Below are 26,726 nucleotides of genomic sequence, written 5' to 3' on the forward strand. Positions count from 1 at the left end.
TGTAAGGTGAACAATAGCCTTTAAAATTACTTAAAATACATATATAATCGCAATGAGTTAATAATAATTAGTTCAGGAATCAAAAGCAAGAAATCATATGGTTTTATTGCCCTAAATTGTTGAAATGCATAATGTAGTATAAACAATAGAGCTTATGTACATGGCCGGCAAATGGTTTTTACATTTCACAGCGCGATCTAATCTTTAATATTGACTAAACAACATTTAAGTCAAATGTCCATTTTAATATTTAATATTTGTCCATATCTTTACCCCAGAAATGCTATAGCCACAGTAATTTAATGAATATGTGGACATCAAAACGTGTAAACTCAGAGTGACGGTTTAAACTTTTATTTTACTTTACATTTATAAACCTCTTTCTCCTTATGATAAGCGATTAACACTTAGCATAAGGAGAAAGAGGGTTATAAATGAATTACCTTACAAATCTGATGAAATGGCGCACGTTGCGTTCCCAGATAAAAGTTATAATAAATCCAAACTCACAACAACATGCAGAGATGGATTTTGAGAAGCACCACACATTTAAATGTAAATGATCGCATATATTGATCGCATTTATTTATTTATCTGAATCGTAGCGTTTGCAAATTCACAGTTATGTCTAATTATGATTTTTAAATGGGTTTAATATATGATGTAGCCTTAGGAATCAGTCTAATAATGCCTTTCATGGATTCTCGTATGAATGTTTAACTGAGGCCTGCTTCTGCCTGAATATGAGAAAATGTCAGGATGACCTGCTTGTTCTCGCTTGCTGAGCAAAACAAGATATCACGAGAATGCTGAGAAGTGGCTACAAGACAAATGTAAACAAATGCTTTCATGTTTTATATGGCAACATTATGGAGAACAGGCCAAAAAATTTTAAGCAGACAAGCATGCTCACTTGTTTACAACATTAAAGACTTTGTCTCTGATCGTGTATTTTTATTTAAAAGAAACATTTCTACAACAGTAAACAGTATGAAGGCATTATGTACATAAAGAGAAAGCATTATATACACTATATATGTAATATGCAAACAAAAGTATAGTATTGAGGTAAATAATAGCCTACAAAATAAATTGATTGAATCAGGGGAGTTGCTAGACCTAGAGCTCTACTGGGGCACAGGCCCCCCATTACTTATATCATTTCTAATTTTTTTTTTTTTTTTAAAGCCAGTTACGTTTACAAAACAATTAACGGCATGGATATCTGCGTGCATAGTCTTCAGTTAAACTGCGTTGCTTTTAGAAGCATTCATTCAGTTGTTGCATAAAGTTTAATGTCTTTATTACGAGATTATGAAGGTAAATTATAACTCAAATTTGAGATTTTACTGGGGCACAGCAGATTTTTATTGGGGCATGTGGTTTAGCAATGCCCCTGGATTGAATCAAATGTAAAATAACACTGCATAGACATCTTGCATCTATAATTTCACAAATGCATCATAAGTACAATAGCTATTTGTTATAACAACAAGAGCAAAGAACAAGTTCAAATTAAATCTCAGTCTCTCTTAAAAGTGTTACAGCCTCTTTTTCAGCTTCCTGAACAAGAACGGTCCCTTCATGAAAGAGTAAGCAAACTACAAGTGGCACATATGCATTTAAGACAATTGAACATAATATGAAACTCACAAGGAAGCACAATATTATTTATCATGAAGCAAAATAATATACAAAAATTCAACATTTTGACATTGTTCTTTGAGGAGGAACTCCATCCTTGAGTTTGAGTCTCGCTGGTTTTAAAGATGAAGATGAACTTTATTCACTGTATACAAACTTATTTCTGCTTACGACAGATTTATCCAGATGATATTTTGTTGTTTGACGCATTATTGTGTCACATTTAACATACCGTTACGCAAGAAAAATGTCAGATTCGTCTGACAATAAAAGTCATATCATCATATCAACATTTGTAGAGGACGCAGCGTCAGATCTTAGTGCTGGATCTGAAGGCGATCTACTTACTGTGAATGTTTTTTGTATGACTGTGTAGTGAAGATAAATGATTGAAACGCTTCCCACATGCAGTGCAGTAATACGGTTTCTCTCCGGTGTGGATCCTCTTGTGTGTGTTCAGATGTGTTGACTGAGTGAATCTCTTGTCGCAGTGTGAACACTTGTAAGGTTTTTCTCCAGAGTGGATCCTCTCATGCAGTTTTAAATTGGCCGCTGAAGTGAAAGTCTTTTCACACTCAAAGCACATATAATCTCTCACACCGGTATGAATTTTCTGATGTAATTTCAAACTGTGTAAATGCAAAAAACTCTTTTCACACAAATTACATGAATATGGCTTCTCCTTCGTATGAACTCTCAGGTGTTTCTTCAAGTTTGAAGCCCACAAACACGTTTTGCCGCATTGATCACATGTGTACAGCTTCTCTTTAGTGTGGATGTTCATGTGAATCTTAAGTTTTGTTGATTTTGTAAAACACTTCCCACATTGATCACACCAGTATGGTTTCTCTCCAGTATGAACTCTCATGTGTGCCGTCAGTTGTCCTTTTTGCCCAAAACTCTTTCCACACTGATTACATGTGTGCGGTTTCTCTCCAGTGTGGATCCTCTCATGTGTTTTTAGATTTGCTGCCTGACTGAATCTCTTTTCACACTGTGAACACTTGAACAGTTTCTCTCCAGTGTGGACGTTCATGTGATCCTTAAGTTTTCCTGATTTTGCATAACTCTTCCCACATTGATCACAAGTGAACGGCTTCTCTCCTGTATGAACTTTCATATGCTCTCTAAGGTGATGTTTTCGTTTAAAACTACTCCCGCACTGATAACACGTGTAAGGTTTCTCTCCAGTGTGGATCCTCTCGTGTGTTTTCAGGTGTCCTGAATGAATGAATCTCTTGTCACAGTGTGAACACTTGAATGGTCTCTCTCCAGTGTGGATCCTCAGGTGAACATCAAGACCATATTTGCTCGTGAAACTCTTTGCACACTGAGTGCAGGTGTAAGATTTCTTGGCTCTTCTTTTCTTTAAACCTTTCTGTTGGGTTTGAGAGCAGCTTAAATGTTTTTCTCTGGTTTTGACATGATTTTTCCCCTCAACTTCACTCGATTCTTCATTCTGCTCATTTTCTTCAATCTGCTCTGAAATAAAAGTTGAAACGGTTCAAGAAAGAACGTAAATCGAACCATGATATAACAGAAAATAGACAATTGTTATATAAAATGTTGATTGTTTTGATGCATTTTTGTAAATTATATGTCCCTGAAAATTTCCATGAATGAGGTACACTGATCTTCCAATATTTTTTTTGTAAACAATTATAGGTTTAAATCCCATTTTCTATAGGGAGAACTATTAAATATGCATCAAATATACAATTATCTAGCATTCATTTTGGAAGAAAAAGTACCTAGTTCATAGAATGTATCCCTTATTTGATGCATCAGCAGAATTATTAAAAAGCTTGAACAGCAAAAGAAATATGCTTGAAGCTTTTTAACCTTCAGCATTATTAATGAAGAATCAAAAATAAACACCAACCTGTTTGTACTCCAGTATCTTCAGTGCGATTCATTCTGCAGGGTTTGTGGGAGGAGCTTCACTGATGATGTGCTTGTTGTGGGAGGAGCTTCGCGGAACACAAATTTCTGTCTGGAAGAATCAGATTTGCCAAAATCAGCAACCAATCCTTCATTCAGTTATACATTTAAGCATTTATGCAAGTGAAGCCACAGAGACCTTCATCCTAAGGAGGCAGATCAACATAGGAAGTGCTCGAAAATACCACAAATCAGGCGTTGTTAGAAGAGTGCAGGCTAGAAGGAGAAGATCAGGAAAGAGAAGAGATCAGGCTGGAAATGGTGGATCAAGAAAGAGAGAACTTTTTTTTTTTTTGAGTCTCATAGTGTCGAAAAAGATGGGTTTTCAGCAGTCGCTTGAAAGCTGTTAAGGAGTCTGCATTCCGGATAGCGGTGGGAAGATCATTCCACCAGACAGGAACAGTGAACGAGAATGTTCTGGTGAGTGATTTCATGCCTCTCTGTGTTGGTACAATGAGGCTTCTTTCACTAGAGGATCTCAGACTTCTGGAGGAAGTGTAGATTTGTAGTAGTGAATGGAGGTAGGCAGGTGATGAGCCGGCGGCTGTCCTATAGACGTTTTTCCTGAACACGGAAGTAAGTCCGACTCTTCACTGAAAGAATGCTTTGCATTTCCGGTCTGCATTGTTTCTAGTCAAATTAGGTTATATTCCGAGCTAATCAACTAATGTTAAACCTATTAAAATGTTTTTAAAAAGCACATGGCTCCATAGCGCCATCACTTGGCAATGTCGCAATGACCGTCATTTGTCAGTGCCTCACTTTAATGAGTGTGTAGATGACACGAAGCAGCGGACGTTAGCTACGTTAGCTCATGTGAGCGTAAAAACTTTTTTTGCGATATAAGGACCTTTTTTGCTCAATTTACGTGTTTCCATTAAAATGCAAATGCAAAATCCCTCAAAAATCTGTTGCAATGACTTATCACGAGAGAAAAAAAAATGTTTTAGCCGCATAATATCGGTTAATGGAAACGCTGTTATTTCGCAATACTTTTTAATTAACATTTATAGAATATCGCCAAAGTTTTGTGCAAATCTGTAATGGAAACGTGCCTAAGCATGCAGGTAAGAAAATCCGATGTATTCCACTTTTTAATAAATAATAAACTAGTATGGTAGCTTGCTGTTCTTCTCAAATGAGTACAGTTTACAAACCAATGGGAACGGATTGGGAAAGTGTGAGCACGGATTAGGAATTTCAAATGTGTGGATACAGATTAAAATACAGAAGGCACAGTTTACAAAATCTGAGCAAACAGATTCCCAGAAAATTGCGGGTACGGTTTACCGATCCATGAGCAAGATTTGTTAAACCGAGTTGGTTTGTAAACTGAGGGGACGAATTGCACAACCACAGATTATTTTATTCTTCCTAACAGTTGATTTCGTCAGTCTGGCCTCAAGCTTTTACTACAACGTTTATAAAAAAATATTTGAATTAATGTTAAGACATAGTTTAAGTTTTCGATAACACTTTACAATACGGGTGCACAAATATAATTCATGCTTAGATAAATCACAAGTTAATGTGTAATTAATGAAGAACTAATGATTACTACATCAGCAACTAACACACATTCTGTATGTTTCATAGATTAAGTAATCAATGAATTGTTATTAGTTAAATGTGGCAATGTATTATCTATAACTAATGATGTAAATTCATATGTTAGCTTTAATTACTCATTAGCTATTGATTTGCAAAGATATCATTATGTTATGAATTTTCTTGTTGAGTTACAGAACTATTAATTGTATAGTTATAGCTAATGACTAATTATAGCAGATGACAGGAGGTTGACATGCATGGCTTCAACCCATTGTGGTAAATAACACACACATGAAAACTATTAGTTAATGAATACATTATATACATTATGACACACATAATGATAATTTGTTGCTAATGCAGTAACGACTATTAAATGGTTTAAATCTCAAATATATATAATATATAACTCATGGTTATCTCTGCATTACTTGCGCTTGAATTAATGCATATTTGTGTAGACGGTATTGTAAAGTGTTACCAAGTTTTGTTTTGTTTTTTGTACTAAGGCAGAAATTTGCTGACTGTCCCTTAAACACCAAGCGATTATCTAGAGAATATCGAAACTATAACTTTGCGTGCTATAAAAGCGATTGTATTAAACTTGATTTGCCGAAAATACATCTCAGGTGAAATGAAAAACAAAACAAAACTACAAAAATAATAGGCCTTCATCAGTTCGCATCCATTCCCCTCAAAGATCACGAGACATTCACTAACAACAGCATTAGCACTCTAGACATCAAAACAATCATTCGAGCGGTCCAGTGACTGGTATAAAAATCGCTCAGTCCTTAATGAACTCGATTCCTCTACATGCTTGTTGCCTGCTGTTCTCAAGTAATCAAAAACTTGGTATCCGATAAAATTGTGTATTGTTGCATAAATAAATTGTGTTAAAATGTATTTTACAATTGTTTACATATGCAAAATACCACAAATTGCTCACTCACCTCTCCTCAAGAAGACTTGCTGCAGTTGCGTCCGAAAGCTGTGAGAGTGAAAAACAAGTCAACAAATGTGTTACTGGACTTTCAGTTCTTGCAAGAATGGTCAGTCTAACACAGAAGCTCTGTAGTGAGAAAGGCAGTTCAGTGCAGTCTCTTCAATATTGATAAAGGCTGTGCAAGAATCAAGCTTGACCTTCAGATAAGCAGAACAAGCATAACCCTGTTAGAGGAATGCTGACAGAAGTTTAGCCACAGAGAAAATACTGAAGGACAAGCAAGAAAATACTGAAGGAAAATACACGAATAAAGTCATTTATAGAAACCTCAGTCACACTATACAATACTAACTTCTTGCTAGAAATTACATCAAAAGTGGAAAAGTTGGTAAAAACTGACCAAACTGGTGTCCACTTATAAGCTCATCTCTCTCAGAATCACAGATTTTTCACGTTTTGTGTTTCCAGTTATGTATGAAACCACTTATACTATAAGATCATAAGAAATAAAAAATAATAATACTGCATGCTTTTAGGGCTTTTGTAAAACAGGGAATCTATGTGTTATATACTCAAACATTTTACGTTGTGAACAATACTAGTCTTAAAAAATAAAAAAAAAGTTGGCAGATGATAGGCTAAGGTCAGACACATGACAAATAAATGTAATATGTAAAATATTGGCTACTATCAATCATGCTATTGTGACAAAATGAACCAAAAAGCTACTTGTCAAATTGTATTTTCTAGTGTAAACCTTTGTTATAAAATATATTAAAGTGTGGCATATTTCTAAGGAGATTTATTTTATTACAAAATTACATATAAAAAAACCCTGTACTTTAATTCAACCTTCCAACTTTTCTCTCTTTTTTGTCAAAATGTCTTTGTTACCTTGCCATTACTTATTTTTTCAATCAAGCAATCAAGATGTTTTAAAATTTCAAACACATTCTCACACTCTCAAAAAGGATGTGTTAATTTTTTACACATTGTTTGTGTTATGTTTATTTTAGCACATTTTGTGTTACTTTGTGTTAAATGTGTGTTAAAAACGAAAAAGAAAAAAGAAAATATCCAACACAGTGTGTCCAACACAATATGTGTTAAATATCAGCCAATCACATTGCTGCTTGCCTCACTTCATGAGCCGTTATTCTACTGAGACAAGCAAATTTCCTCTTGCTGCAAGTTTTCATCGTCAGGACATAACTTCGATGTGTGAAGGTAAGAAATGTTTGTATTTGACATTATACGTTTTTAAAATGTCTTTTGTGATCGTTTGGAGACGGTCGAGGGGCATTTGGCACATATATAGCCTACGTGGTAAAATTGCCTCACGAATGCCGATGCGAGCTGCACCTGCGTCTGCGGCACATCACGACGGTGGGAGCTTATTTTAACAAGCTTTATAGTTTCTTTTGTCGGATTAATTGTGAACAGAATCGCTTTTAATTCATCATTGACACGTTGTAGTTGTTACAGAGGAGGCTTCCGCACCGCCTCCTCCGCACCACCAGAGGGAAGCTTCACCAGAGTACTGATTCGGTTTCATTCGGACTCCACTTCCCATGAGCCTTCATACCTGGGACTGACGCACACACACTCACCTGCAGCTCATTACACTCACCTGCAGCTCATTACCTTCACAGTATTTAACACACACTCTTTCTACACCTCACCGCGAAGTCTTGATTTGTCCCGGCTGTCACTACTGAGCGTTTATTCATCCTATATCTGATCTCTTGTTATCGACCTTGGACTGTTTACCCGTTGCCTGAACCTTCTCTGTTGGACCTGATTATTGGATTGTATTTGGATTTGATTCTAGCCGCCTACCCTGAACCCTGCCTGTCTATCGTTGTGAGTTTGCCTTCTCTCTGATATTCCTGTCTGCCCGTATATTGACCTGTACTGTTCAGTTTCTGAAATAAAGCTGCAAATGGATCCCCACGCCTCTGACGTTCTGTCACAGAAGACTTCGCCGTCAAGTGATCCAGCAGCAATCGCCCAGCTTTCATCCGAGCTCACCGCTCAAGCAACCCAGCTGACCATGCACCATCATCAGCTGGCTCGTTTGACGAACTTGACGGAGGAACTCGTCAAAGCTCTACAAGGCTTACAGCTTGCGTCATCAGCAGCCGCCCCAGCGACCAGCCCACCACCTCCCGCCGCTGTCGCCACTGCTGCCACGCCCGCCTCGGCTCCAATCAGCCCACGACTAGCCTTTCCTGAGAAGTTCAGCGGAGACCCCACTAAATGTAAGGGCTTTCTACTGCAATGTTCTCTATTTGTAAATCAACAGCCTGCTCTGTACCCTACTGACTCTAGCCGCATAGCTTTCGTTTGTGCTCTACTAACAGGCAGAGCTTTGGATTGGGCAACGGCCATATGGAGAGCCGACACTCCCACTCACGCTACGTTTGAAACCTTTCTGCGACACTTCCGCGAGGTGTTTGAACACCCCACCGGCGGCAGAGGTGCTGGAGAGGAACTGCTTAACCTCACTCAAGGAAGGAGAACGGCTTCGGATTATGCTCTAACATTCCGCACCCTCGCGGCTCAAACTACGTGGGTAGAGGACACTTTGAAACTTCTCTTCCGCCGAGGGCTCAACCCGGAGCTTCAAACAGAGCTGGCTTGCCGTGACGAGGAACGCTCACTCAACAGTTTCATCGACCTCACCATTCAACTCGATAACCTCATCCGCGCTCGGCGCGCCCCACGTAATGCCGCTCGACCTTTTCCTGAAGAAACTTCTCATCACGAACCCATGCAGATTGGATCCACTCATCTAACCACAGAGGAGAGAGAACGACGCATGCAAGGTCATCTGTGTCTCTATTGTGGACAAGCTGGTCACATCAGGTCTACCTGCCCCGTACGACCAGCTCGAGCGGTGAGTGTTAACAGTGCTTTTTCCATTCAACTCACTGTCACTCTGCACATCAAGAATCAAACTATTCAAACGGCTGCTTTGATTGATTCTGGTGCTGCGGGGAATTTTATTTCCACTGACTTCGCACAACAGCATAATATCTCTCTCACCCAATCTCTCCTTCCATTGTCAGTGGAGGCGCTAGACGGAAGACCCCTCGGTGAGGGAAAGGTGCAATGCATCACTGAAATCATCCAGATGCATGTTGGGGCCCTACACCGGGAATCTATTCAATTCTACACCATTACATCAGCTCATCACAATCTCATCCTAGGACTTCCTTGGCTACGTAAGCATGACCCACGCATTGCCTGGAGAGAGGGGAAACTGCTTCAATGGAGTGACTTTTGCCAGAAGAACTGCCTTTCTGTCGTCCACCCCATCGCTCAGAACTTACCCAGGTCTTCCCCAACCAACCCGGACACTGCCAAGCTCCCTGCTGTGTATAAGGACCTTCAACTTGCTTTCAGTAAGGAAAAAGCCACTCAACTTCCACCACATCGCTCTGTGGACTGTGCCATCGAACTGCTGCCAGGGCAGTCACCTCCCAAGGGTCGCATCTTCCCACTCTCTCAACCTGAATCCGAAGCCATGAACGAATATATCACGGAGGAATTAGCCAAGGGCTTCATACGTCCATCTACGTCCCCAGCGTCAGCAGGGTTCTTCTTTGTCAAGAAGAGGGACGGAGGTCTACGGCCCTGTATAGACTATCGTGGTCTCAATGAAGTCACTGTTAAGTTTCGTTATCCCCTACCATTGGTCCCTGCAGCCTTGGAACAGCTCCGCCAGGCCAAATATTATACCAAATTGGACCTTCGCAACGCCTACAACCTCATTCGCATCAGAGAAGGTGATGAGTGGAAGACTGCCTTTTCCACCACTAGGGGGCACTACGAGTACCGGGTCATGCCCTTCGGCTTGTCCAACAGTCCATCGGTCTTTCAGGCATTCATGAACGATGTGCTCCGGGACATGCTGGACAAGGGAGTCATTGTGTACATTGATGATATTTTAATTTATTCCAACTCCCTGCCCGAACACATCCAGCACGTCAGGTCAGTGCTCAAGCGCCTTATCCAGTTCCAACTCTACGTCAAACTAGAGAAGTGTGAGTTCCATCAGACATCCACGTCCTTTCTGGGCTACATCATCAGCCAGGAGGGAGTTGCGATGGACGAGAGGAAGGTAGAGGCGGTTCTGAAATGGCCCCAACCCCAGTCACTAAAGGAGCTCCAGCGCTTCCTGGGGTTCGCCAACTTCTATAGACGGTTCATTCGAAATTTCAGCACCGTGGCAGCACCCCTAACCGCTATGACCAAGCGTCAAACATCCCGACTGCAGTGGACACCTGAGGCCAGGCGAGCCTTCGATGAATTGCGGAGGCGCTTCACAACTGCACCTATTCTCCGTCATCCAGATCCCGACCAACCCTTCATAGTGGAGGTGGATGCCTCAAACACCGGGGTAGGGGCCGTACTCTCCCAGCGTCAAGGAGACCCTGTAAAGATGTACCCATGTGCCTTTTTCTCCCGCAAACTAACACCAGCCGAACGTAACTACGATGTGGGCAATCGAGAGCTGTTAGCCATGAAACTGGCTTTGGAGGAGTGGCGGCACTGGCTAGAGGGAGCTAAACATCCTTTCACGATACTCACGGACCATAAGAACCTCGAATACCTCAGAGGAGCTAAAAGGCTCAACCCACGACAGGCCCGGTGGGCACTGTTCTTCACGAGATTCCAGTTCACCGTTACATATCGCCCGGGTACCAAGAATATTAAGGCAGACGCTCTCTCTCGACAAACCGAGACCTCTACTCATCCCGAACCCCAGGAATCCATAATCCCACCTACCCTCTTACTAGCCCCAGTTCACTGGGACATAATTACGGAGATCGAGGATGTCAACCAGCGTTCAGCGCCACCAGCTGGCTGTCCACCGGGGAAGAAGTTTGTGCCTGAGGCTCTAAGGGAACGTGTACTCACTCAGGTTCACATGGTGCTCAGTTCAGGCCACCCCGGCATCGATGCCACCATCCAACTGCTCAGGAACCATTTCTGGTGGCCTACATTGGCCACCGACACCATTCACTTCATTAACAACTGCCCCATTTGTCAAGTCTCCAAACCATCCAGGCATCTTCCCGCAGGACTGCTGCAACCTCTACCTCTACCGGAACGACCCTGGTCCCATATCGCCATTGACTTCATTACCGACCTACCCAGCTCTCAGGGCAACACAGTCATTCTAACCATTGTTGACAGATTCTCCAAGGCTTGCCGTCTTATACCTCTACCCAAACTTCCATCCGCCTTCGAAACCGCCGAAGCACTCTGCAACCAGGTCTTTCGATTCTACGGACTCCCCGAAGACATAGTCTCAGACCGTGGACCTCAATTCACTTCCAGACTCTGGTCATCTTTCTTTCAACTGTTGAACGTCAGAGTGAGTTTGACCTCAGGTTACCACCCACAGTCCAACGGGCAAACAGAACGCCTCAACCAGGAGGTGATCAGATTCCTGAGGAGCTATTGCCACAAGAACCAGTCGGATTGGAGCCGTTACCTCATGTGGGCAGAGTATGCTCAGAACTCTCTTATCAAACCAGCTACTGGTATCACTCCCTTCCAATGCATCCTTGGTTTTCAACCTCCCATGTTTCCCTGGTCCGGCGAACCCTCCAACCTACCCTCCGTCACCGACTGGCTTCACCGCAGTGAGGATACCTGGAACCAAGCCCACACTCACCTCGCTCATGCCATCAGAAAACAGACCCAGAACGCCAACTTACATCGCCGTCCTGGTCCCCACTATGTCCCTGGCCAATTGGTCTGGCTATTCACCCGAGATCTCCGCCTTCGACTTCCATGTAGAAAGCTCAGTCCCAGGTATGTTGGTCCATTCCAAATTTTAAGACAAATAACTCCCGTATCTTTTCGTCTCGATTTACCTGCTAATTATCGCATTTCTCCCACTTTCCACATGTCTCTGCTGAAACCCGCTGGGGGTCCGGAGGAGGCGCAGGAGGAAGCTGATCCTCAGACCTCCCCCATTATGGTGGACGGCGAGGAGGCTTACCTAGTACATGAAATACTGGATTCCAGGCGCCGGGGAAGTACGCTCCAGTACCTGGTCGATTGGGAGGGGTTCGGTCCGGAGGAACGCTCCTGGGTCAACGCAGGTGATATCCTCGACCCCTCTCTCACGGAAGAGTTTCATCAGAGGTTCCCGGAGAAACCGGCCCCCCGACCTCGAGGAAGACCCCGGCGCCGTGTTCCTCCTCGCGTCAGGAGCCGCTCGCAGGGGGAGGGCTCTGTTACAGAGGAGGCTTCCGCACCGCCTCCTCCGCACCACCAGAGGGAAGCTTCACCAGAGTACTGATTCGGTTTCATTCGGACTCCACTTCCCATGAGCCTTCATACCTGGGACTGACGCACACACACTCACCTGCAGCTCATTACACTCACCTGCAGCTCATTACCTTCACAGTATTTAACACACACTCTTTCTACACCTCACCGCGAAGTCTTGATTTGTCCCGGCTGTCACTACTGAGCGTTTATTCATCCTATATCTGATCTCTTGTTATCGACCTTGGACTGTTTACCCGTTGCCTGAACCTTCTCTGTTGGACCTGATTATTGGATTGTATTTGGATTTGATTCTAGCCGCCTACCCTGAACCCTGCCTGTCTATCGTTGTGAGTTTGCCTTCTCTCTGATATTCCTGTCTGCCCGTATATTGACCTGTACTGTTCAGTTTCTGAAATAAAGCTGCAAATGGATCCCCACGCCTCTGACGTTCTGTCACAGTAGTGCTAATGAGAAAATGCATTCGTTCGTCGCGTCTTTCTCTTTGAAAATGAACAGCTTCGTTGTGATATGTATTGTGCAAATTGCCCTAAGACGCTAACATAATCTCTAATGCTAAAGCTTTTCTTGCCTTTTTAGCTATCGCTATTTTACAATATTCGCTATGTGTAGCCTATAAATAACAAAAGTATCTTTATTTTACTCTTGCAGCTTTGACTGGAAGACACTCCTGAAGTGCTTGTGGCAGTTACTGACATGACAGAGACAAACGAGAGACTTCATCTCACGACCCTCACCATCACTTGTATGCTGATAAAAATATGTAAATAAAACGATTAATGCTTAAGAGGTTGTCAAATACCACATTTTTTTTAAAGTACAAACTTTATAAACCATTAACAACTTTTCACTCAAGGAACAATTATATGTTGAAATGACTGAATTGATTGTTTACCTCTCTTTTTTTAACCTTTTTGAGTTATGTAATTGTTAGTAGCAGGTTTAATAAATTGTGTTTAAACTATACATTAGTTTGCAGTGTCTTTATTGCATACAAAAATTTGGTAAAAAAAATAACACATAATTGACACAAATTGTGTATTTATAACACAATAGTGTGTAGAAAAAATCAACACATTTTCTGTGTTAGCTGGAATAACACATTAGTTGAGTTAAAACTAACACAAAATGTGTTGTCCTTAACTAGACACAAAGGTGTGTTAAGAAACAACACAGGCTGTGTTGTTTTTAACACATCCTTTTTAAGAGTGCAGACATTTTACATTTTTCAGACGTGACCAACAATTTCTCAACAAATATTACATATCATCATCAAATACTATCAAAATATTCATCTGATGGAGGTGACTGAAAGAGGTGACACATCTGTCGGTGGTAATGAAAACGAGCAGTTTGCCTGAGTTTAGTGGATTCCACTAATTGGAGAGTTCAGTTAGTCATTTGTGACCCTGGACCACAAAACCAGTCATAAGGTAAAATTTTACAAAACTGAGATGTATACAACATATGAAAGCTCAATAAATAAGCTTTCTATTGATATATGGTTTGTTAGGATAGGACAATATTTGGCCCGAGAGACATCTATTTGAAAATCTGGGATCTGAGGATGCAAAAAAATCAAAATACTGAGAAAATCACCTTTAAAGTTGTCCAAATTAAGTTCTTAACAATGCATATTACTAATCAAAAATTACATTTTGAATTTTACAAAAAAATCTTAATGGAGCATGATCTTTACTTAATTTCCTAATGATTTTTGGCATAAAAGAAAAATCTATAATTTTGACCCATACAATGTATTTTTGGCTATTGCTACAAATATACCCCAGCGACTTAAGACTGGTTTTGTGCTCCAGGGTCACATTTGTTTATAATATATAAGTAGCAGAGTGTGTAAAATACATTAGCATTCTAAAAAGCCCTTAATGACAAAAAAGAATACAATGTAATGCATCATCTTAAACTTCAGTTTAAAACCACCTTCAGGGGCTGTCAACCCTGTCTTCAGATAAAAAGCTCTGCTAAACGGCAGTATATTTTTTCCCATTCAGTTTGAGAGACTCTTTTGTGCCTCTGTTTACACTGCTTCACTTTCTCAATCAGTTTTGTGATTCAGAATCTTAAGAACGTGGTTTTCTGTTTCATCAGACATGTCATTGATGAAGTGTATCTTTTCATTTTAGCATTTTCACCAGGTCTTTGAACTGTGGGAAACTGGCAGAGTTGTTGTACAGAAAGAGAAATCTTTTTCAGACATTTACCCATTTCGTTTATAACTTCCTACTCACTGAGTTTAGAATTATAATGCAGACTCTTGGGAAGCGTCATAGATCCAAGTGCGAGGTTTCATTAAACACAATGCAGTCAGACAGGCAGGGTCGATCTCCAAACAGACAGTAATATCCAAGGCAAGACAAAGGCGTAATCCAAAAACACAGGCGAGGGTCAGAATCCTAGTGAGCAGTCCAAAGTAGCAAATCAAACAAAACCATGAAACAAGACTAGACTATGACTGTTAATAAATATATCCCGATTATCCTTCTCGTTGCCACCGAATACTCTCAGTTTCCCAATGTGATACGGCTGGGAAGCAAGACACAGACACATGTTCTGTATTTCCTACTTCAACTTTATTGCTTTAACCCCTTAACTGTCACCCGTCCACTCTGTGGGACGCCTACATTTACTTCACCATTTTGCAATAAAATCCTAGTCTAATCAAGACAAACTTTATATTGTTGGAAAGGTCTAAGGCTTCTAAATAGATATTTAATTTTTTGGGGGGTTGTAAAATTATGTAGGAAAAATAATAGATTAATTAATGACAAGAGTGCACCTCAAAAATCTACTTAACAGGAGTTCTGACCTTTGTCAAAAACATTGACATCCTTTTTGCCTTTTTCCCTATTACACTTGAAAAATGAAATATCAGTTGAAAGCTTAAAATCTCAAAATTCCTTCTTTGAAAGCCATTTTAAAATCAGACATTGCATTAACATGAAAAATGGTCATCAAAACCATATTACAAAAGCTTTTCATTCATGAATTAAACAAATTTAAGTTCATGTCTCTGTGCAAAAATGGAGGTTGCAGTTAAGGGGTTAATACAAGAGTATACATAGGAATATTACCGGATGTTATGCATCTAACCAAAATATCTATGTGCGTCATGTGGAACAAAAACAATATTGGGCGTACAATGTAATATCAGAAAAAGACCTGGCTATACAATGGGCTCTTCCTGTTATTCCAACCAACTATATATTAAACAGACAGAGACAAGTGTAAGATACATTAAACAGCAGGGAGAGAGGAAAGGGGGAGGGGGAAAAGAAGTCCCGCACAAGCAGGTTCTCACGGACAAGGAGCAGAGAGCTCCTTTAGCAATCTTTGATTCATTATTTGGGTTAAAAAATGGCAAAAAGCACACCTTTTTTGCCCAATGTTTTCATGCTTGTAAATCAAGATATATTAAAGATATCTTAACATCCTTTTAATAAAACCAGCAATAATGAAAGTGTGTGATATGTTAGGAATACTGCATGCTCATTGACTCACTAATGTTGATGAGATTAACCCCTTAGGTATCGAAATACGGTACCAAACAATAATAGGCAATTCAAGCCAGCCCTACTTGTTAGACATGGGAAATACAGTTGCAAATTGACTTTTTCCACTTTTCCATTTGAAATTTGGCGGTCAATGTGCATTCACAAAAGTGAAAGTGCAAACTGTAATGCAAGATTTGCAAAAGCATTTGGATTATTTTACCATTTATGCGTCCACATAAAAGTCTGGAATTTCCTTCCATACAAACAGCTGCTGAAGTGAACTCACTTTCTCACACACCTGCAAGATGCTTTCACAAAGACGTTTCAATCTGTTTATGTGACTGTTACTGTAATAAATCTGTACAGTATCAGGTAATCATTAGCTAATGCAGGTCATTGGTCAGTGATTGTTTATGTTTATTGAGTACTTTGCACCAATCAGGTGCCTCTAACAGTATCAGAAAGAACAGGTAACTGACTGCAGGAGGAGCAATTTAAAGTAAATCTAACCACGGTAGCTGCTGATTTCTACATTTTTCTTTGGACTAAATCCTCAAGATGTTTCATTTGAAAAGAGTGCTTTATTAATGCTTTGTGCTGTTGTTATTTTCTAAGAAGCGTTAATTTTGCAATCTGTCTAGAGTCATTTTCACTCAATCGATTGATCTTCGAATCGATCTCTTAAATAGTTCGACCTTCCACACCTAAGAAATCTCTTCATATGGACTCACAGACTCTACTTGTTTTTGCCAAATAGATTTTTTTAACATTTACCTAAAATATAGTTTGTTTAACTAACTTATTAATTAATTAATTAGTGTGGTAGGGCTTATAATTTAGTCATGTATTCTGTAATACCTTCTTTTTTCATGACCGTTTCAGTCAGTTTGACTATAAGCAAATAAATGAAAATAAACCATTTTGTTTAATTGGTATTTACAGAGTGTTTTGTGTGCAGCTTTAATGAAAATACTGAAGGAAAATAGACGAATAAAGTCAATTATAGAAACCTCAGTCACACTATAATTTTTTTTTACATTCACTGGTATCCATTCTCTGCTATTGCTCATGTGTCCTAAATTGACAGAATGCATTGCCATTGAGACATTGCACATTTATTTCATGTTAAAGCTGTAGTGTGAATCATTGTTAATTGACAAACTAGTTTGCTAAATCAAGTTTAAGGCTACGTTTACATTAATCCGGATACATTTGAAAACGGAGTTTTCATTTTAAAACGCTCTCCGTCCACACTAGCGTTTCCAAGCGTTTTCCAAAAGTTTCTCATCCACACTGAAACGTAGGAAAACATCAAATTCGCCTTACTGCGCATGCGTAAAGCCTCCAAAATTATACAGACGTAATAAGTTTTCACGCAATTCTTCTGGCGGGATAATTTACGGAAATATCTCATTATCCACTGACGCGTCTATATCACGCTCATTCATATTTGATCTGAAAAGCAGTTGTCGTCATGTTTTGCAGGACAGCAACTGTGAGTAAATTTTCCGTCATCATTTTAGGACTGTAATTTGAAGAGTGTACAAGGTAAATCTCTTTAGCAGCAGTGTGTGAATAGCACAGGCACAATTACTGGTGTAAACATAAATATCTATTGGTACAATATGCGTCACATGACTATAAATATGCGTCATCGTTTTCAAAAGCCTTTTTCTAATTTAAACACTTTGGCCGGAGTTTTTAGAAATAATCGTTTTCTGTGATAAAAACGGGGTTTTCGTGTAAATGAGAGGCCAAACCGCAGGGAAATATCTGCGTTTTCCCTTCGTGTAAACGGGGCCTAAAACTCTATTAAATCTTACCTTTGCAGATGAAGTAGAATATCTTGAATGAGCTGTACAACTGCAACAGAACACACACACATCATCTTAGTAATGTCATATACATTATATGAAACAATGTTACAAGAGATGGGGATTATATTTGTCAAAAATCGACTTCAGCTAATTCCAGAACCAAACTTTAATGAAAAAATATAGCATAATATACCTTTATATACGCTATATATAAGGCCAAATAGACCTGTTTTTACTCAAGAAGCTAACGCGTTGAATAGCTTACTAGATGTTCCACCACGCCCTTTCAGAACTAAAAACGCAAACAAAGCAATTAACTCATTTCTTAACGTTAATATTACTGGCAATCGTACAAATAAAGCATATTTTTTAAGTATTCTTACCGTGTTCAGTCCTCTTTAATATGGCAGGCCGCAGCTTCACTCTAAGGAGGATTTCTGAGATGTGACTGTTAGAAAAACAAAAACACGTTTGGATTGAGAATCCGCCCAGCATCCGTATCGAGTCCGATCATATAATTTTATATTTCATAAGAACTGAAACATTAGGAGAAGAGGCTGTGGATATTTTTGTCAAAATACAAGCACAAACAGACTTTAACTAATATTCTAAAACCTAATTTAAGTGACAAAAATGTGTATTCTAGCCTGCAGTTTAATTAACTACTTTATTACCGTGAATGTTACTGGCAACTGTACAAATAAAGCACATTTTAAGAGTATTCTTACCGTAATCGGCTTCTTCAGTCCGTCGCTGCTGATTGACGTTGTTGGTTAAAAAAAAGGCACGTATGGATCGCGAATTCGCTGGGCGAATGTCCAAACAGAGTCTGACAGTACAGCGGAGCTGCCGACTTGAGGGCGGATCCCCCCGGAGTCTGTTGCTATCAGGGAATAGACATAAAAAATGTGCCATTATCAATAAATTGTTTATAGTAGACATAATGTGTTTAAACAATCATTACTTGAATCAAATTTAAAAAAAGCAAAAGTGAAAATGAATGAGACAGATTTGTCTCATTTTATAAGTAACAAAGAGAAGCAAAGTGGCCAGTTGCAAAAGTATATCTTGTATATGCATGGAAGATAAACTGTCTTATGGTTGGTCCTTAGATCTCCAATAAGTTTAAATGTCCCCTGGTTTAAAAAAAAAGTACAATACAATAAACAAATACATTAAAATAATAATAATATACTTGTAACATGAAACTGATGAAAAAGAAAATTAAATAAAAAGTCGTGATTGCTGTAAAAAATAGACCTGTGTCACAACTTCTCAACAGTCAAATGGACAAATGAAATAGATAACTCATGTTTTGAGTAGATTTGTTTATTAACATTTATCTAATGTGAACAGGTTTGACAACAGTGAAGTAGGTATGATAAGTAGGCATATTCAGATGAGAATTAGTGTACTAGCCAGGTAATTTTCACCTATTCATTTATGAATACTGAGGATTCAATCATATTCACTCATCTACTGCTTTGTGTCTGCTATATTGTACAGAAGTATGTGGTTTCGAACGCAGCCATTTGCTCCCCAGTTCGATCAGGACTCCAGCTTCCAGTGACAAAGTATTTTTTATTTGAAATATCTCACTCAAAATGTGTCAATTCAATGCAGTTCTACTCAGCGATCGTCTGGAGGAACCTTTGGAAAACAAAGAAGAGGTAATTGATGTTGTAAATTACATTAATAATAGAAACATAATTGTTGCACTGTGTGAGACTGAGAATATTCTGGTGGTGACAAGAAATAACGGTAACAGTATGTTTTAATAATGATTTGATCGTCAAATGATAATCCAGTTTAATCAGATTCCAGGGAGAAAAGATGTGTTGCTCTGCACATAAAGATCAACTACTTACCGTTATTTCAGACTGTGCTGATCTGGTTTCTCCACTGCATGGACCTGCATGTGTATCTTCAAGTGACTTTTAAAAGCGAAACTCGTTCCACACTGATCACACGTGTGTGGTTTCTCACCAGTGTGGATCATCTCATGTGTTTTCAGACTTTCTGACTGACTGAATCTCTTGTCACAGTGTGAACACTTGTAAGGTTTTTCTCCAGTGTGGATCCTCATGTGTCGCTTCAGGTGACTTTTAACAGTGAAACTCGTTCCGCACTGATCACACGTGTGTGGCTTCTCTCCAGTGTGAACTCTCATGTGAACATCACAACTTTGTTTCTTTGTGAAACTCTTCCCACACTGACCACATGTATATGGTTTCTCTCCAGTGTGGATCCTCTCATGTGCTTTCAGATTTCCTGATTGATTGAATCTCTTGTCACAGTGTGAACACTTGAAAAGTTTTTCTCCAGTGTGAATTGTCTGGTGCTGTTTTAAATGTTTTAAATGAATAAAAGTCTCTCCACACTCAAAGCACATGTGAGCTCTAACACCAGTGTGAATTTTCTTGTGTGCAAATAAATTTTCCAGCCTTAAAAAACTCTTTCCGCACACAGAACATGGATGTGGCTTCTCTTTCGTGTGTACAGTCATGTCTGTCTTCAGGGCAGATGCCCTAAGAAATGTTTTGCTGCTTTCATTCCTTGCTAACGACTTCTCTCCGCTGTGAGCTCTAATGTGAATCTTAAGACTTTCTTTGTCTGTGAAACTCTTCCCACATTGATCACATGTGAATGGCTTCTCTCCAGTGTGAACACTCATGTGAAGCTCATGATTGCGTTTGTTTGTGAAACTCTTCCCACACTGATCACATGTATATGGTTTCTCTCCAGTGTGGATCCTCTCATGTGTTTTCAGACTTTCTGACTGACTGAATCTCTTGTCACAGTGTGAACACTTGTAAGGTTTTTCTCCAGTGTGGATCCTCATGTGTCGCTTCAGGTGACTTTTAACAGTGAAACTCATTCCACACTGATCACACGTGTGTGGCTTCTCTCCAGTGTGAACTCTCATGTGAACATCACAACTTTGTTTCTTTGTGAAACTCTTCCCACACTGACCACATGTATATGGTTTCTCTCCAGTGTGGATCCTCTCATGTGCTTTCAGATTTCCTGATTGATTGAATCTCTTGTCACAGTGTGAACACTTGAAAAGTTTTTCTCCAGTGTGAATTGTCTGGTGCTGTTTTAAATATTTTAAATGAATAAAAGTCTCTCCACACTCAAAGCACATGTGAGCTCTAACACCAGTGTGAATTTTCTTGTGTGCATATAAATTTTCCAGCCTTAAAAAACTCTTTCCGCACACAGAACATGGATGTGGCTTCTCTTTCGTGTGCACAGTCATGTGTGTATTCAGGGCAGATGCCCTAAGAAATGTTTTGCTGCTTTCATTCCTTGCTAACGACTTCTCTCCGCTGTGAGCTCTAATGTGAATCTTAAGACTTTCTTTGTCTGTGAAACTCTTCCCACACTGATCACATGTGAATGGCTTCTCTCCAGTGTGAACTCTCATGTGAAGCTCATGATTGCGTTTGTTTGTGAAACTCTTCCCACACTGATCACATGTATATGGTTTCTCTCCAGTGTGGATCCTCTCATGTGTTTTCAGACTTCCTGACCGACTGAATCTCATGTCACAGTGTGAACACTTGTAAGGTTTTTCTCCAGTGTGGATCCTCATGTGTTGCTTCAGGTGACTTTTAACAGTGAAACTCGTTCCGCACTGATCACACGTGTGTGGCTTCTCTCCAGTGTGAACTCTCATGTGAACATCACAACTTTGTTTCTTTGTGAAACTCTTCCCACACTGACCACATGTATATGGTTTCTCTCCAGTGTGGATCCTCTCATGTGCTTTCAGATTTCCTGATTGATTGAATCTCTTGTCACAGTGTGAACACTTGAAAAGTTTTTCTCCAGTGTGAATTGTCTGGTGCTGTTTTAAATGTTTTAAATGAATAAAAGTCTCTCCACACTCAAAGCACATGTGAGCTCTAACACCAGTATGAATTTTCTTGTGTGCATATAAATTTTCCAGCCTTAAAAAACTCTTTCCGCACACAGAACATGGATGTGGCTTCTCTTTCGTGTGTACAGTCATGTGTGTATTCAGGGCAGATGCCCTAAGAAATGTTTTGCTGCTTTCATTCCTTGCTAACGACTTCTCTCCGCTGTGAGCTCTAATGTGAATCTTAAGACTTTCTTTGTCTGTGAAACTCTTCCCACATTGATCACATGTGAATGGCTTCTCTCCAGTGTGAACACTCATGTGAAGCTCATGATTGCGTTTGTTTGTGAAACTCTTTCCACACTGATCACATGTATATGGTTTCTCTCCAGTGTGGATCCTCTCATGTGTTTTCAGACTTCCTGACCGACTGAATCTCATGTCACAGTGTGAACACTTGTAAGGTGTTTCTCCAGTGTGGATCCTCATGTGTTGCTTCAGGTTACTTTTAACAGTGAAACTCGTTCCGCACTGATCACAGGTGTGTGGCTTCGCTCCAGTGTGAACTCTCATGTGAACATCACAATTTTGTTTGTTTGTGAAACTCTTTCCACACTGTGTGCATGTGAAAACTTTCTTGGCTCTTCTTTTCTTGAAAAATGCCTCCTCGTTCTCTTCCAACACGTCTGAAATGAACAAAAATAAATGTATAATTTTTAGTACATCAAAATAGTGGAAAATTAAAGGATATGAGTGAAAGGACATAAAATGGAACACTGATGTAACAAAGTGGACAACTTCTATAAAATATTCCCATCACGTTGAAGACTTTGTATACATTTCTTACACTATATAAAACTTCAAATGAATGAGGTACACTGACCTTCCTGTTATTATATTCGAAACAATTACTGCCACATTTTGACACCAACTTTCGGACTGACTTTTATTTTACTGAAATGTTTTAAATTATTAAGGGCTGGTCACAATTTCTTTCAAAGATGTCTATTCATAAGGATTTGTATGTTGGACACTGGAAACAAACTCAAGCAATTCTTTGCAGTAAAGTGGAGTATGTTGTATATTTTTAGGAATGTTTTGGAATGATTATTATTTGTTATATATTTTAAAAAGATAATTGTAGAGTGTGACATCATTTCACTACTATTGCACAAATTTCACATGCTTTAAGTCTAAACTGACTGCAGATATAACTAAATTTAAATTGATAATTTGTAATGGTATTATTTGTGTCCTACACGTTTCATTCAACCCTGTTACTTTTGATATGATTTTCTTCCTCGGCTCTTTTTACAGCATAAGGGGAGGACAAAAAAAAGTGCTGATCACATTCATCAACCCTGTTACCAAAGTTATTGTAGGAATAACAATCTCTATAACTATGAATAACATATAATTTTTCAGAAATACAAATATTGACAATCAGTATAAAAGTTTCTAAACCTCCCTTTGCTGAAAGTCAAAACAGTACATTTGGGACAAATTGGGACATATAACTGCTTACATCTTTATAACATAAATGTTCTTCAGCATCATGAATGAAATGAAGTATAAATACCAACCTGTTTGTTCCTCAGTGTGTTTCATTCTGCAGAATTCTGGATCTCTCTTCCCTCTTTAATAAACTCTGTCTTTGTGGATTTCAGCTTTTCCTGATGCTTAAATGCTCGTCTTCAGTTGTAAACTGATGGGAATATTCCAGCATTTATTGGTAAATCACAGTGTGAGGAGCTTCACTGATGATTAATTGTAGTGATAGTTAATTGTAGGAGCTAATCTGCCCAAAAGAAAAATATACAAGTTACTGAGTTTGTTTTTATACCAATTGATAACAAAAATATATATTGTAATTGTTAATATTGTATTGAAAGCATAAACACATAAAAAATGCACAGAATTGCAACCAACAAATGCCCTCAGTCTGTTGACACTTATGAAATTAGCTTTAAGTGGCAATTTACAGAAGATCTGAGGACATCAACATAATAAATGAGGTGAAAACAGCAACTATTGACATGAAATAAAAAGTATGTTCAGCAGCTTTGCTAATATTTATGAGGCTTAGACCATCAACACTCAACAAACTATTCAGGACCATCAGCAGATCATCTCACTTTATTCTGAGTGTTTACTGTTAGAAACTGATTATTTGATTCAGACTATATGCTAAAAGCCTATAAAATACAGCCATATCTCACAATATGCATGGATAAAACAATAATACAAAAACCAACACTAATGGCACTGAGAACAATCGCGAATCATTAAGTAATAAAACAGAGCATCAGGAATGTGTTATTCATATTTATCTGTAATAACGACAGTCTTAAAATGTCTCATTTAATCTGTAATAATGACAGGCTTATAATGTCTCACTTTAGCAGTGTCTGTCCTAGTATATTTTAACAATGTAAAGTAAAGAAATTCGATCTGTCAAAAATGCTGAAAAAGTATTAAAAAAAACCACACAGCATCAATTCCCCTCACAGATCTCAAAATTTGTCTTGTCATTCAGTAACAGTTCTCTTTCCAAAAACCAATCACACAAAAGAACACATAAAGGCGCTCAAAATCGGATCAGGTCTGAATGAATTCCTCATATTTTCCTCACATGCTTGCTGCTGCTGCACTAAATGTTTATTTCAGTATTATCTCTGAACCCGATGAAAACAATACAGAAATAAACATCTACAGTGGCACGTAAACAGATTGTATTTAAGTGTGTTTGATGGATGTGTAAATATGTGAAATATCGAAATAACTGCTCAACTCACCTCAGAAGACTCGACGCTGACCGACTGAGGGAAGGGACGCACGAGCGGTGACGTCATCGGTCCCCAGCGGTAGATGATCAAAAACGCGCCAAATACTTTTTACAACGACAAAGCATCTTTTAAAATCAACACATGACACAAAAAATTACGGTGCGTTTCCACTACAGCGTCAAATCCGCGCTTAGTGCCGCTGGCAGCGATACAACGCAACTGCTTTGGGGAGTGTCAAATTTAGGGCAGAGCACGCCTCTGAAAACAATGTTTACACCCTATTTACGTTTCATTGTCTTAATTTTACGGCGGTTCGCAAATGAAACACTAGCATATAATGTAAGCATACAAAGTGAATTTACTTTTGCATGACTTTTTCAAAGATATGTAATTTCAGCTCAGTAATCCACCAGTTTCGGAAACACGCGTCATAAGGGGCGTTCCATAGTGATGCACTACACTAGCCTGCCTCCTGCTGACAAGAGCAGCCGCTTGCAGTCGGGGGAGGAGTAAAGAGGCGGCCGTCAGGTCGGACACTTATAGAGGATGAAACTGTATTCCAAACATACAAAAAAAAAGGAATAAAGAAAAAGAAGAGGTGAAACTACATAAGAATAATAAATAAAATAATAAAGTGTCCCTATCATTTATTCTATACAATCGTTTTGCTTTTTTATTGATTATATCAAGTATGTGGAGTTACTTAATGCAATATGACGCTTATTATTTGTATCTTGGTTTTGTAGTTAGCTATAGGGCATTTTTCAAATATAAGCAGTTTATTCAGTGTAGTGAAGCCTCTCACAACATCCATTTAAAAAACGGCCTCTGGTTCACCAGTTTTTTTCCAAACTTTAACTCTTATACAATAAGAATATATATTTACCATATCACATAATCTTCATTTTCATCATTAATGTTTTGTTTAAATATCAGATATTCAATATAAATATTTATTACATACAGGAACTTTCTTTAAGAAAAAAGCACGCAGCACAGGTTGTCGTCACATAATCTGACCAATGAGAATAAATCATCATCAAGGCTTTCGCAGCCGATTTTGAGGAACTGCAGCGCCCTCTGCTCTCACGGTACTTTTATGGCACATGTGATCGAAAGGCGGCTGCAGTGCCGATCAAAGTCGGACAAATGATCTTACCATAATGCATTGTTTTGTAAGGCGGCAGCCGATTTCTTGCGGCGCCGCATGAAGTCGAACGCACCTATAGTCTTGCCTTGCCTACTTCTCACAGCGATTGGTTGTCGCCCGGCGTTTTGCGCTCTAGATTTGCATAAAATTGAGGAATGCCCAACCTTTTGACGCTCTCAGCTAGTCACAACGCTTTCTCCACGACGCTTCCAATCCCAAAATGCACCACGCCACTAAGCTCAACTTCCATAGGAATGAATAGAAAACGCTCACTCCGTGCCAGTGGAAACGCACCGTTAGAACAATGATTACATACCGCTTATCTTTATTCCATCTGCTCTTTCTGAGCTGGTTGTGTAAAGCTGTTGTGTAGTGGAGACAGTAATCATTTTATTTAGTAAAATCTGTGTGTTGTTTCATAGTTCATAATAATTGCTTTGACTTCATGAAGCTTCATGGTGTGAATGAAAACATCACCTCACTAGAACAAACTCTATGAAATATATGTATGATACTGGATATCCTACTTAAAAGAGTAGGCGATAATTACCTGGCTAGTGCACTAATTCTCACAAGATTCGGACGTACATATATTTAATTTGCATTTAACTCTCTGAGGTTCCTCCCCGTCCAGTCACACTCAGGATCCTCACGGTCAAAAGTGAGTTATTAATTTTTTTCAGTAAAATCAATCAAATTTATTTTTGTTCAATAATATATTTTTTTTTTTTCTGTGGTGTTTTGAGAGAATTTTATGTTAATAATTAATATTTATGCAATAATTTTGATATATTTTTCCCATTGAATATAATAATTATATATATATATATATATATATATATATATATATATATATATATATATATATATATATACATTTTTTTTATTATTTTTTTATTAACGCTGTATTGGAAGGTAGCATGGAAACCATGGACCAAATTTTCACCTCAGATAGGGAACCAATCACAGAACGAGGAGGGAGCAGCAAAGCCAATGACGCCTTCTATGCGACTCACCGAAGCAGTTTGTTTATAACTATGGATCCAGCATGGCAGCAAGTTATCATTCGATGCAGCCGTTCACATGTTGCGCCAAAAAACGCATGGAAAACGCTAGGTGCATCACTTTCTCCTTTCCAAACCTCTCTGTAGCTTGCGCATGGAAAACGCGAGCGCGTCACAACCGCCTCGCTTCCATTATGT

General features: G+C 39.1%; 2 protein-coding genes across 2 annotated transcripts in view; both read right to left on the reverse strand.

Moving 5' to 3' along the window:
- The window catches only part of LOC141330614 (uncharacterized), a 71,783-nt gene extending 56,800 nt beyond the window's left edge, over window positions 1-14,983 (reverse strand). The window contains 4 exon segments of the mRNA XM_073835535.1: window positions 2,376-3,126; window positions 3,527-3,637; window positions 6,090-6,127; window positions 14,644-14,983. Coding sequence (XP_073691636.1) covers window positions 2,376-3,126; window positions 3,527-3,560 — 785 coding nt within the window. The 5' untranslated portion in view covers window positions 3,561-3,637; window positions 6,090-6,127; window positions 14,644-14,983.
- Window positions 14,984-19,056: 4,073 nt separating this feature from the next.
- LOC141330673 (uncharacterized) lies at window positions 19,057-23,380 on the reverse strand. Its single transcript, XM_073835539.1, has 3 exons — window positions 23,172-23,380; window positions 19,592-22,274; window positions 19,057-19,373 (listed from the first exon to the last, which is right to left on the reverse strand). The coding sequence occupies exons 1-2, from the start codon at window positions 23,194-23,196 to the stop codon at window positions 19,594-19,596; spliced, it is 2,706 nt and encodes a 901-aa protein (XP_073691640.1). The 5' UTR covers window positions 23,197-23,380; the 3' UTR covers window positions 19,057-19,373; window positions 19,592-19,593.
- Window positions 23,381-26,726: the final 3,346 nt, after the last annotated feature.

Source organism: Garra rufa, chromosome 1 (genome assembly GCF_049309525.1).
Source record: "Garra rufa chromosome 1, GarRuf1.0, whole genome shotgun sequence".
NCBI lineage: Eukaryota > Metazoa > Chordata > Actinopteri > Cypriniformes > Cyprinidae > Garra > Garra rufa.